The sequence below is a fragment of the Chrysochloris asiatica genome, unplaced genomic scaffold (genome assembly GCF_000296735.1).
Source record: "Chrysochloris asiatica unplaced genomic scaffold, ChrAsi1.0 scaffold00331, whole genome shotgun sequence".
Taxonomy (NCBI): Eukaryota; Metazoa; Chordata; class Mammalia; order Afrosoricida; family Chrysochloridae; genus Chrysochloris; species Chrysochloris asiatica.
This window is the reverse complement of record NW_006408849.1, coordinates 1,597,672-1,609,778: the sequence shown is the minus strand read 5'-3', so window position 1 is coordinate 1,609,778 and position 12,107 is coordinate 1,597,672. Positions and strand designations below refer to the sequence as shown.

Genomic DNA, 12,107 nt, shown 5'->3' with positions numbered 1-12,107 from the left:
TGCTAATCAGGTTACTGAGGGAACCAATCTTCCATTTCCATCCTATCTTCAAACAGGTCCCCAATCTAGCCCCTCCTTGATTCTGACCCCACATAAACCTGTACTAACGTGTTGGGGAGGGGGCGGGTGTCAGAATCTGGAGAAGTTAGCTCCTCTGAGCCAGGCGGTTTACTAAAATCTCTTAACTCTGTTTCACCTCTCCCAGTGGCCTTGGTTTCTTCCGCAAGGAATCTAAAGCTGCTGTAACATTAGGACGGAGAACTGCCCCTTAGGGTTTCCAAGGCTATAATCTTGTGCTATCTGAGCCCTGCTGAGTCGTGGTGTGGCGCTGTGGGCTAATGCATCAGACTGCAAAGTCCTTTGAATTGCAAGGTCAGAGGTTCAAACCCACCAGCCGCTCCTAGGAAACCCTATACAGGGTCGCTGTGAATCAGAACCAACTTGACAACAGTCTTTACGAGGATTTATGAGGAAATAGTCCTGGTGGTGCTTGGCTGCTAACCGCATGGTGCGCGGTTCAAAACCACCAATCACTGGAGTGAGGGAAGGGGAACTGGATAAGTAGCAGTGTTTTTCATAAAGACTTACTCCTTGGAAACCCTATGGCGCAGCCCTATTGAGTCGCTATGAATTGGAATTTGACTCAATAGAAATGGGTATGGGTCTGGGGTCATCTTTACTGGCGACGACTGACACATCTTTCACCCTCGGAATGGTTCCATCGTTTAGTTCCAACGCCCACCTTTCGGTTAGCATCCAAGCGCCATCAGGGCTACTATTCCTCGTAAAGATTACAGGCTTTCAGCTCAGGGCCTGGTTTCTGTGCCACCAAAGCCTTCCGGCCCGGGAACCCACAATTTAGGAGCCAGAAGAGGCTCTGGTTACGAGTCGGGCTGCCAACCTCAAGGTCAGCAGTTCGAAACTACCAGCGGTTCCGCGGGAGAAAGATGAGGCGTTTCTGCTTCCGTAAAGATTTACAGCCTCGGAAGCCCTGTGCAGGGTCACTATGAGTCGGAACCAACTCCACGGTACTTATCAACAACAACAACACCCCACAACAGCGCCGCCCAGGCCCATCCCGCCCATCTTAGCAGCCCCAAGAATGGCCGCGCCTAGCGAGCGGAACTGAGAGTGCCGGCTCTCCTCTCAACGTCGCCCGCCCGGACTCTGAATTCCGTAGCACCCAGAGCCAAGAGGACTCTGTTTCTTAGTGGGCTTCCGGACGCGAGGTGCTCCACTGCCGCCTTCCGGCCGGAATTCCCTAAAACCGCAGCCTCCTGCGGGCCCTCCTTAGCTGCCACCATGGGGATCCTGGAGAAGATCTCGGAGATCGAGAAGGAGATCGCTCGGACTCAGAAGAACAAGGGTGAGATACAGCCCGGCGGAGCCTTCCTTTCTGCCCGCCTCAGTTTTCCTGTCTGCAAAATGGGGGAGCATCTCTAGCAGGAGTGGGCCCAAAGGCCTTGAAGACGTACCAGGGATGGGCCATCCACTGCTCCCAAGGCAGGCCAGGCGGGTCTCGAAGTCCCGGGGAAATCTCAAGCCAGGTTGGGTGACATACTTGAGAAATTCCAGCTCACAGAGCAAGCGGTGGTCCAGAGAGAGGCAGGCTCTGGTTCCAATCTGGGTTTCCTGGTGGTCAAGCCAGGGGACGACCTCTCTCTGGAGCAGCCGCACCGTAGCTGGGAGCCCTCGAGGGAATCAGCCTGGGATTGAACCCAGCTGTGAAACCTGGGACACTCACCCCTTTGAGATTTCAATTTCCTCATCTGCAAATGAGGATAATAACCCTTTGCCCACCTTGGTGGTGGTGGTTATGTGCCAGGGAGTCGGTTCCGACTCACAGCGACCCATTAGGTAGCGTTTGCAAAGTGCTGAGTGCATGGTGAACATTCAGTATTTAAACACACCCCAACAGAGATAGCACATAATAAGTTCCAAATTTGAACTTCAGATTATAAGGATTGCAGGAGTTTAGAGGAGAGGGGAAGTGAGACGTTCGAGAACACTGGTGAAACCCAAGAACGCTTCCAGGAGGAGGCCAAATTTGAGCTGGTTGTGGGAAGGTATTCCAGGTGAAGGGCATTGCTGAGACAACTCATAGCAGTCCAGTGAGTGTTTATGGACAGTTAGGTGAGCAGCAGGAGAGTCTGTAGGTCTGGTGGTAAGGGGATGCGAAGAGCTCCATGCCTGACTAGTCCTGTTGTGCCGTTCAGCCTGACAGGATGCCTGTCCACCATTCAGGGCTGAGGACTGAGGACTCAGGATACTTTGTCCCAGCATTTTCTTCCATAAAACTTTACTGAACCCTTACTATGTATTTCTGGTGTGTCTGTGAACCACAAGGTCGGTAGTTCAAACCCACCAGCTCAGAAACCCTATACCAGGTCGCAGTGAGTCAGAAGTGATTCGACGGCACTTACCAACAACAGCAGTGTAGTAGGCACTGCAGTAAAAGCAGTAAACAGCAGGCACGTATGTACCTGCCCTCATGGACAGGCTGTAGATAATAATAGCCAAATAAGCAAGATAATTTCACAGTGATAAATGCTGTGATGATAAACCAGGGTGTAACAGCAGAGGGTTTGGGGTGGAGGTGGGGGACTGGATGGAGTTTTCCACTTAGATTGCATGATGAGGAGAAAAGAAAGACCCCTATATGGGTTGAGACTCAGTAAGTAGAAGGAGCCAGCCAGGTAAAGATCTGGGGAAAGGATGCTCTTGGCAGAGAAAAGCTACTGCAAAGGCCACAGGCAGAACTGAGCTTGGCTGTTCAAAGATCAGAAGGTCTGTGGCAGGCCACAGGGAAGATTCTGGGTTATGTTCTAAGAGCAGTGGCAGCGTCACCTGTAGGGGGCAAAGGGAAGTAGTAGAGTGGAATGGGGTGGGAGCAGACATGTTGCAACTTTATCCTAGATAGTGGCAGTGGTGAAGAAAAGAGGTATACCGGTGATTGAGACCAAGTCCTTCTCAGAGGTGGTCAGAACTTTAGGAGCTGAGAGGATAGGACTCTAGGTGCCTGAGTGTTGCCATTTTAGACTGGGACATTGACTTGCTAAAGCATTTCCTGAGCACTACTCTATCAGACAAGATACTGGGGATACACCTGGAACTTCTTGTTGTTGGTAAGTGCCAGCGAGTCGGTTCAGACTCATAGTGACCCTGTATAAGGTTCCCAAGTAGCAGCTGGTGAGCTTGAACTGTCAACTATGAGCTTCAAACCCACCTTGCAGTCCAGTGCATTATCTCACAATGCCACACCAAGACTCCCATTTCCTGCCATATTGGAGATGCCTAAAGAAACAAGATTGTTTCAAATTATGGTAAGTGCCATGAAGGCAATAAATAGGATCTCAGTCCCAGACAAGCATGATTAATTATTGAGTTGTTAGGTGTTTAGTGGGCTCCAACTCCTGTTGACTTAAGTGTAATAGAAGGTAATATTACCTGGTCCCTTCACAGTCATTGGTATGCCTTCACAGTCATTGGTATGCGTAAGTTCTTTGTTGAGGCCACTGTGTCAATCCATCTCATTTAGGATTTTCCTCATCTTCGTTGATGTTGACTTTACCAAATGTGATGTCTTTTAGGGGTCTTCCTCTTTTTTGTTGACCCTCCATTTTTCCAAGCAGGATGTCCTCCAGGGAATGGTCCCTGCTGAGAGACAAAGTCTGACCATCCTAGCTTATTCTAAGGAGCATTCTGGATGTCCTTCTTCCAAGATAGGTTTGTATGTTCTTCTGGTAGCCCATGGTACTTTCAATATTGTTTGCCATCACCATAATTCAAAAGCATCATGCACATGCATGTAATGTGATTGAAAATACCATAGCTTGGATCAGGAGCACCTTAGTCCTCAAACTGACATATTTGCTCTTGAATACATTAAAGAGGTCTTGTGCAGCACATTTGCCTCATGCTGTTATGTTGCTTGATTTCTTGACTGCTCCTTCCATGAGTGTGATTGTGGATCCAAGCAAAATGAAGTCTTGACAACTTTGATCTTTTCTTCATATATTGTGATGCTATTTATTAGTCCAGTTGTGAGGATTTTTGTTTTCATTGAGGTGCAGTCCATACTGAAATTGGAGTCTTTGATTTTCATCAGTATTTTAATCCTCCTTCCCTTTAGGCAAACATGGCTGTGTCATCTGCATATTTCAGGTTATTGATTCTCCCTCCAATCCTGATGCATGTTCTCCTTCATATAGTCCAGTTTCTCGGATACTTTGCTCAGCATACAGATTGAAGATGTATGGTAAAAGGATACAACCCCGACACACGCCTTTCCTGATCTTAAACCATTCAGTATCCTCTTGCTTGATGTTCAGGTTCTTAATGAGTGCAATAAAGTGTTCTGGAGTACCCATTCTTTGCAATGTTAACCGTAGTTTGTTATGATTCACACAGTCAGTAAGGCACAAATAGACATCTTTCTAGTAGTCTCTGCTTTCAGACAAGGTCCATCTGACTTTAACAGTGATATATCCTGTTTGGTAAGGTGGAGGGTCAAAGAAAAAGAGGAAGACCCCCAGCAAGATGGATTGGCCAAGCGGCAGCATCGATGGACTCAAGCATGGCAACAATAGTGAGGTTGGCCCAGGATCGGGCAGTGTTTCGTTCTGCTGTGCGTAAGGTCGCTATGAGTCAGTACCGACTCGATGGCACCTAATAACAACAACAGCTCTCATTCCATATCTTTTTCTGAATCTAGTGTGAGTGTCTGGCAGCTCCCTGTTGATGCACTGTTGCAATCATTTTTGGATTGTCTTCAGCAAAATTGTATTTGCATGTAATATTAATTTTACTGTTTGATGATTTCTGCATTTTATTGAGTTCCCTTTCTTTGGAATGGGCACAAATAAAAATCTCTTCCGATAAGTTGACCAAATAGTTGTCTTCCACATTTCTTGACATAGATGAGTGAGTGCCTCCAGTGCTGCATCAGTTTGTTGAACATTTTCTACTTGTGTTCCATCGATTCCTGCAGCTTTGTTTTTTGCCAGTGCCTTCAGGGCAGCTTGGAATGCTTCCTTCAGTACCTACCATATGACACTTGATCATATGACGCCTCTTGAAATGGCTGAGTATTGACCAGTTTTGTTTTGTTTTGTTTTCGGTACAGTGACTGTGTATCCCCTTCCATCTTCTTTTGATGCTTTTTGCATCATTCAGTATTTTGCCCATAGAATACTTCAGTATTGCAAGTCAAGAGTTGAATTTTTTCCCACATGTCTTCCAGCTTGAGAAATACTGAGCATAGTCTTCACTTTTGCTTTTCTAACGCCAGGTCTTTGCCCATCTCATTATAATACTTTGTCTTCTCAAGTTGTCCATTGAAATTTTCTGTTCAGCTTTTACTTTCCTTTTTTTTCCATTTGCTTTAGCTTCTCTATGCTCAAGAGCAAGTTCTGACAATCATTTTGATTCTTCCTTTCTTTTCCTGCCTTTACTGACCTTTGGCTTTCTTCCTGTATGGTGTTCTTGTTGTCATCCCACAACTCCTCTGGTCTTCAGTCAATGTTGTCTAACACATCAACTCTGTTCTTGTGATGATTTTTAAATTCAGGTTGGATATATTCAAGGTCATATTTTGGCTCTCCTGGAGTTTTTTTTTGTTTTTTATAATTTTCTTTGACTTCACCGTGAACTAGCATATGAGTAATTGATGGTATGTATGTTCCACAGTCTGCCCTGGCCTTGCTTTTGCTGCTGATGTAGAACTGTTCCATCATCTCTTCCCACAACAGCAGCAACATCAACACAGTACACTGAGGAAACATTCTTGGATGTCTTGGGAGACATAAACCGTTGTTAGCTGTGCAGGACTGACACAGACCTTGTGAGGCAGCCGGCTTCCCTGGTCCCCTATCTGGTGGATGCTAGCAGAGAACTTCACAGAAAACATTTCCTGATAATTCCAGAGTGCCCTAGGAATGACACTGCCCCTGCTGAGAACCACTTACATAAGGTCGTGAGGTTTTGCTAAAGGAAGTAAGAAATGGGGGCACTTTAAGCAGCGTGTGCCCTGTCCTTGACAGTGATTGCTCTCTGGTTCTAATGTTTGTCACCAGCCCCTGCTCACACGTGGGACATCACCTGATGGATGGGGCCTGCGTATCCTGGGCACTAAGGTTCTATGTTTTGCTTTTTGCCCTTTAGCCACTGAGTATCACCTGGGCCTGCTGAAAGCCAAACTTGCCAAGTATCGGGCTCAGCTCCTGGAACCATCTAAATCAGCTTCATCTAAGGGAGAGGGCTTCGATGTGATGAAATCAGGTGACGCCCGTGTGGCACTGATTGGATTTCCCTCTGTGGGTAAGGTCAGTGATGGCCACTGCCCCTTTGGTGTGGGCTTTGGGAGGAGGGCAGGAGGTCATCTCCTTTCATACTACCTACACCTCCCCTCACTGCCTTCCTGGATTTGCTTCAGGGACAGAGAAGATCCAGCACCCTTCCACCCCAACCAAGCTTTGGCCTCCCATCCTACCCTCATGCAAAAACATGTACTGAGTGCACCTCATGTGTAGGCATGGGGCCAGGTGCCAGAGATATGGGGACATGCAAACCAAGACCCTGCCCACACAGAACTCACCTCTTTGGGGAGAAAGGGCAGTAAACAAATGAAGTAAAAGACCTGGCCCCACCAGTGCTACAGGGAGAAGGTGAGTGGTGAGCATGAGGCCCCGTTAGTTTATGTAAGCAGGTCCAGGAAGTGTCGTGAGCAGTAAGGTGGTGAGCAGAGGCCTGAAGGAAGTGAGGGAGCTAGCAGATTCCTGGATGGAGAACATGGCAAGGCAGAAGGAGGAGTGAATGCAAAGGTCCTGAGGCAGGAGCTCACTTGGTGTGTTAAGGGGTTGGGGTGGCTGCACCCAATGAGCACAGTGGGTGGTAGGGGAGGAATCAGGGTGGAGGCCTCATGGACCACTGGAAAGACTTGGGCCCTCTGAGTAAAGAGGGAGCTGTTGCAGCTTTCCTTCTACAAGGTTTCTCCTACAAGCTTCAAAGATTAGCATAAGATCCATGTTGTTTTTAGTTTTATATGGAGGGTCATTTTAGAGCTTTGTGCAGGAAAGAGAAATGAGCTGACTTATTAAAAATAATAATAATAAAATAACTATTTTAGGACAATTTTAGATTTACAGAAAAATTGCAAATATAATACAGAAGGTTTTCATAGGCCCCACACACCAAGTTGTTAGTTAACATCTTAATATGGTACATTTGTCACAACTAATGCACCAGTGCTTATTCATCACAATTAACTAAAGGCTAAGTACTGGATTGCTAATCACAGGGTTGGCAATTGAAAACTGTCAGCCACTCGACAGGAGAAAGGTGAGGCTGTCTGTTGTTTGGATTTAGAGTCTGGACCACCCTCCAGAGCACTTCTGCTCGGCTCGGCTCTGCTCTGTAGGGTCGCTATGAGTCAAAATCAATTCAGTGGCAATGACACCAAATGACTCTAGTTGTCATGTTTCCTTAGGTTCCCCTTGGTTGTAACAGGTTCTTAGAATTTTCGTTGTTTGTTGATTTCCTTGCTCTCTGACTCATTGTGCGCATCCCCTCCACCACCACACATAAACACATACATGTGTGATGAAAGTGGAATCATGCCTGTGTCTGTCACTGGCACTTTTGCTCATACCATGGACATCTATCAGTTCTTAACTGTAGATGGTGTGTTTATAGCTTAGTAACAGCTCTGTGGCTTCATCCCCCACCAGTGGCTATGTAGGGCGTTGCCAGTTTTCTGCTCTGCTATATAGTGCTGTGCTAAACTTCTCATTCCATTGTCTTTGTGCCATGAAGCATGTGTCTCTGGAGCCAGCAGTCCTAGAAGTGAAGCCATTGGTTCAGGAATCTGTGTGTTTTGAAAAAGCCCTTGTCTCCTCCAAAGAAAGCCTAGTTGGTTTCAATGGGAAGAAAACAGTATTTCCTGGTGTCTGCTCGCTTCCTCAGTACATGTTGACCTTATGTCAGAGCCGGTCTGTGTGCTAGGGCAAGTGCACTTCTGATCCGGGGATCGGTTTATTATTACACAGATTCAGAGACTGTAGCTTACTGAAGGAATTACTTAGTTCCTGATCTTGGTGGAAGGAGTAGGTTTATTAAAGGGCCGGTTCTATGGAGGTTTAGGGGACCTTCTACAGCAAGAAGAGTATAAGCACAGAAAGCTTCTAAGCTCGTCTTCAGCCTATATAACTCATTGGAATACCTAAAAGGGATTCTAGAACTGGCCCAGTGAAATAGGCTTCTTGAGGAACCTTCGTAGTGTACAGGACCTTAGGTGGAATCCTGAGCCCTATCCAGAACCTTCTGAGGTGGGACATCCCCACTTGAAAGGACGAGCAGACCAGCCTGGAGCTGCTAGAAGAACAGAAGATACTTCCTGAAAGAAAGACCAGCAGGAAAACAACAAAAACAAAAATGCCAGCCTGTTTGGTTATTACAAGAACAAGCAAGTTGTTCACTGGGGAGCCATCAAGGGTAGTAGTCAAGTTCCTTCAGGACAAACCCCCTCCACAACTGAAACTCAAAGGGAACACACGAGCAGGCACATAAGCTAGCTGGTGACTATGTCGGCCTACATGTGAGTGGAAGTGGAAAGTCAGTAATGAAGATACGGGTTAAGTTCAACCACGCTCCATAGACTCCTGTCAACGTCAAGATGAGAGAGAGAGAAGGGGAAGGGCTGATTGGTCCTAAGTTTGGGGAGACTTGGGAACTCCTGAATCCATGAACATTGACCTAGCCACAGAGGGCTAGAGCTGAGAGTGAAACATCCAACTGATATGAAGTGAGGGGAGACACACAAGAATGCTTAAACTTGCAGATAGTACCCATTGGACTAGCTTCGATGGCTTGATGACTAGAGGAAGATAAAGAAATTTGATCAAGTAAGCAAATGTAAATTACTACTATTTGATGAACTTGACCTATACTTATGGCTGTAGTAGCTCACAATACCAACTGAGAGGGAAGGATTCTTCAAATCAAGGATCAAACCTATCCCCTCTGTAAACAGGGTTCATAGGGATGGGCAACTTAGACATTAATTACCTAAAATAAGGTGGGGGGGAGGGGGCTATAAAGGCATGAAGTGGCTGGCTTACAAGTTTTCAAGAGGGAGTTTCGTTTCAGAGTGAGCCGGGGAAGGTAGAATCCCCACTGAATAGTTTTCTTATCTAGATGGGTTTGGTGAAAGGAGATTGAAATAGGATTCATTGATTTCAATAGTGAGTAATTGTTATTGTACCTAATTGTGATTGTCACAGTGGTAAAGGTAGAAGTTGTGTAACATAAAGGGGGAAGTAGTTAATCTTATATTCCAGTAATAGAGGACCCTAAGACAATCAAGGGAGGGGAGCATGAGCAGAATGTCGGACCCTATCCAGAGAAGCAGTGACACCAGAGATGGTGATGGCATGGAGAGAGAGAGCAGCTGAGGACTCCATACTCATGGAAAGAGAAAGGCTGTATGCTGGCAGCCAAGAGGCTGGCTTGCAAAAAGTTCCCTTGGAAGTTTAAATGATTTTGTATTCCTGCGTGGTTTTGTGTATATCAGGAAAAATATAAAACAGGGAATAGGAATACAATACTGTTAACCAACGGTGCATAGAGGGGATTGTAATCATTGCAGTGAAACGAAATACAATAGGATGAGTGCAAAACTGATGTTCTCCCATGTAAGCTATCAGTAAATTCACAATAAAAGCTTGTGTTTTTTTTTAATGTTTTATTGTGAATTATGTGATAGTTTACATTGGAGAACATTAGTTTTACATTCATCCTGTTGTTGTTGGTGTTGTTGTCAGGTGCCATCGAGTCGGAACTGACTCATAGCGACCCCATGCACAGCAGAACGAAACAATGTTCGATCCTGGACCGACCTCACTACCGCCGCCACACTTGAGTCCATTAATGATGCCACCTGGCTGATCCATCTCGTTGGGGGTCTTCCTCTTTTTCTCTGACCCTCCACCTTACCCAGCATGACATCCTTCTCCAACGATTGTTTTCTCCGGACAATATGTCCAAAGTAGGAGAGACGAAGCTTAGCCATCCTGGCCTCCAAGGAGCACTCTGGCTGCACTTTTTCCAAAACAGATCTATTGGTTCTTTTGGCAGTCCATGGCACTTTCAGTATTCTCCTCCAACACCACAACTCAAAGGCATCAATTCTTCTACGATCCTCCTTATTCACTGTCCAGCTTTCACATCCATATGAGGCTATTGAAAACACAATGGCCTGGGTCAGGCGCACCCTAGTCCTCAAGCTGACATCTCTGCTCTTCAACACTTTAAAAAGTTCCTGTGCAGCAGATTTGCCCAGTGCAATACGTCGTCTGATCTCTTGACTGCTACTTCAGCGAGTGTTGATAGTTGATCCAAGAAGAATGAAGTCCTTGACAACTTCAGTCTTTTCTCCATTGATAAGAATGTTGTTTATTGGTCCAGTGGTGAGGATTTTTGTTTTCTTGACATTGAGATGTAATCCATATTGAAGGCTGTGCTCTTTAATCTTCATAAGTAAATGTTTCAAGTCCTCTTCACTTTCAGCGATCAAGGTTGTATCATCTGCATATCGCAGGTTGTTAATGAGTCTTCCTCCAATCCTGATGCCACGTTTTTCTTCATAGAACCCAGCTACATTCATCCTATCGTATATCATTTCATTGCTATGGTTACAGTCCCCTCCATGCATCATCAACCATTCAAAGGGTATATACTACAAGCATGCCCCTTGGTCGTCAACACACAGCCCCTCTCCCTCTCTGTGTCTAAAGTCCCCATCAGCTCCATCTCTCCATGTCATCATCTCTGCCTCCATCTCCGGCATCACTGCTTCTCTGGGTAGGGTCCTGCTCTCCGCTCTTCTCCCTAATAAAAGTTTTTTAATAAAAACTAAATAGACAGAAGAGTAGAAGCATGTTCTTTGGGCCCAGGAGCCCTGTGCTGAGAACCACCTGGGAGAGAGCTGTAACGCTGATGACTGCAAGAGATGAATCAAGACAGATGCAGCAGCCCCAGTGATAGCAGTATGAGAGGCAGGAAATGGGAGACTGGGGCAAGACACCTGCAGTAGGCAAGACAGAGAAGGCCTACCTGCAGGCATGACTGAGAAGCTGAGACAGCTCCTGTTTGGAAGCTGTACTGATGGAAGAGCTGTCTCCTGTCTCCTATTCCCTAATGAACTACATAATTTTGAGTTCTGTGTGGTCATTGCAATGAGTCATCAAACCCAGCACAGGACTAAAGTGCTCTTGGGATGCCAGCTGGTGTCAGAAAAGGTGAGAAAGTTGAAGAGTTGAGTTACATTTCACTGCTACCTCTGGAATCAGCTTTGGGCCAATCTTTATTCTTCTCCCCTCTCATGAAATTAGACGGCTTCTGACATGACTATACACACAGTGTGTGGTGCTGTGCGTTACTTACTATGGCCCTTCTAGCCATAGTCTCTGTAACTCCTACCGTAGTAGGATGATGCAGATATGATATGCTTACAGGTCACCGAGGGGATTGGATAGCTTGCTAATAATGTCAATAATGTACATGGCACTCTTGTTGGGTGGTGGTTGTTAGGTGCAGTAGAGTCAGTTTCGACTCATAGCAACCTTATACACAACAGAACAATACAGTGCCCGATCCTGCACATCCTCACAATTGTTATGCTTGAACCCATTGCTCCTACCACTGTTCTAGTCTGTCTCCTTGGTGGTGATGGTGATGGGGGGATCTTGTTTTTTTTTTTTTTTTTCATTGATCCTCCACTTTTACCAACTGATGCCCTTCTCTAGGGACTGTTCCCTTCTGATACTGTGTCTGAAGTATGAGAAGTGAAGTCTCACCAGCCTGACTTCTAGGAACACTCGGGCTGTACTTCTTCCAACACAGATCTCTTTGTTTTTCTGACAGTCCATGATACTTTAAATATTCTCCTCCAACATCATAACTCAAATGCATTAAATTCTTCTAAAGTCTTTCTTATTCATTGTCTAACTTTTACTTGGATGTGAGACTATTGAAAATAAAATGACTTGAGTCAGGCGCACCTTAGTCCTCAAACTGACATCTTCACTCTTGAATACTTGAAGAGGTCTTGT

The 12,107-nt window shown here is 45.8% G+C and overlaps 1 protein-coding gene across 1 annotated transcript in view; it reads left to right on the top strand.

Annotated features, from left to right (window-relative positions):
- Positions 1-1,155: 1,155 nt before the first annotated feature.
- The window catches only part of DRG2 (developmentally regulated GTP binding protein 2), a 36,676-nt gene continuing 25,724 nt past the window's right edge, over positions 1,156-12,107 (top strand). Inside the window, exons 1-2 of the mRNA XM_006875533.1 lie at positions 1,156-1,366; positions 6,163-6,323. Of these exons, the coding sequence (XP_006875595.1) occupies positions 1,303-1,366; positions 6,163-6,323 (225 nt within the window). The 5' untranslated portion in view covers positions 1,156-1,302. The remainder of the gene's footprint in view (positions 1,367-6,162; positions 6,324-12,107) is intronic.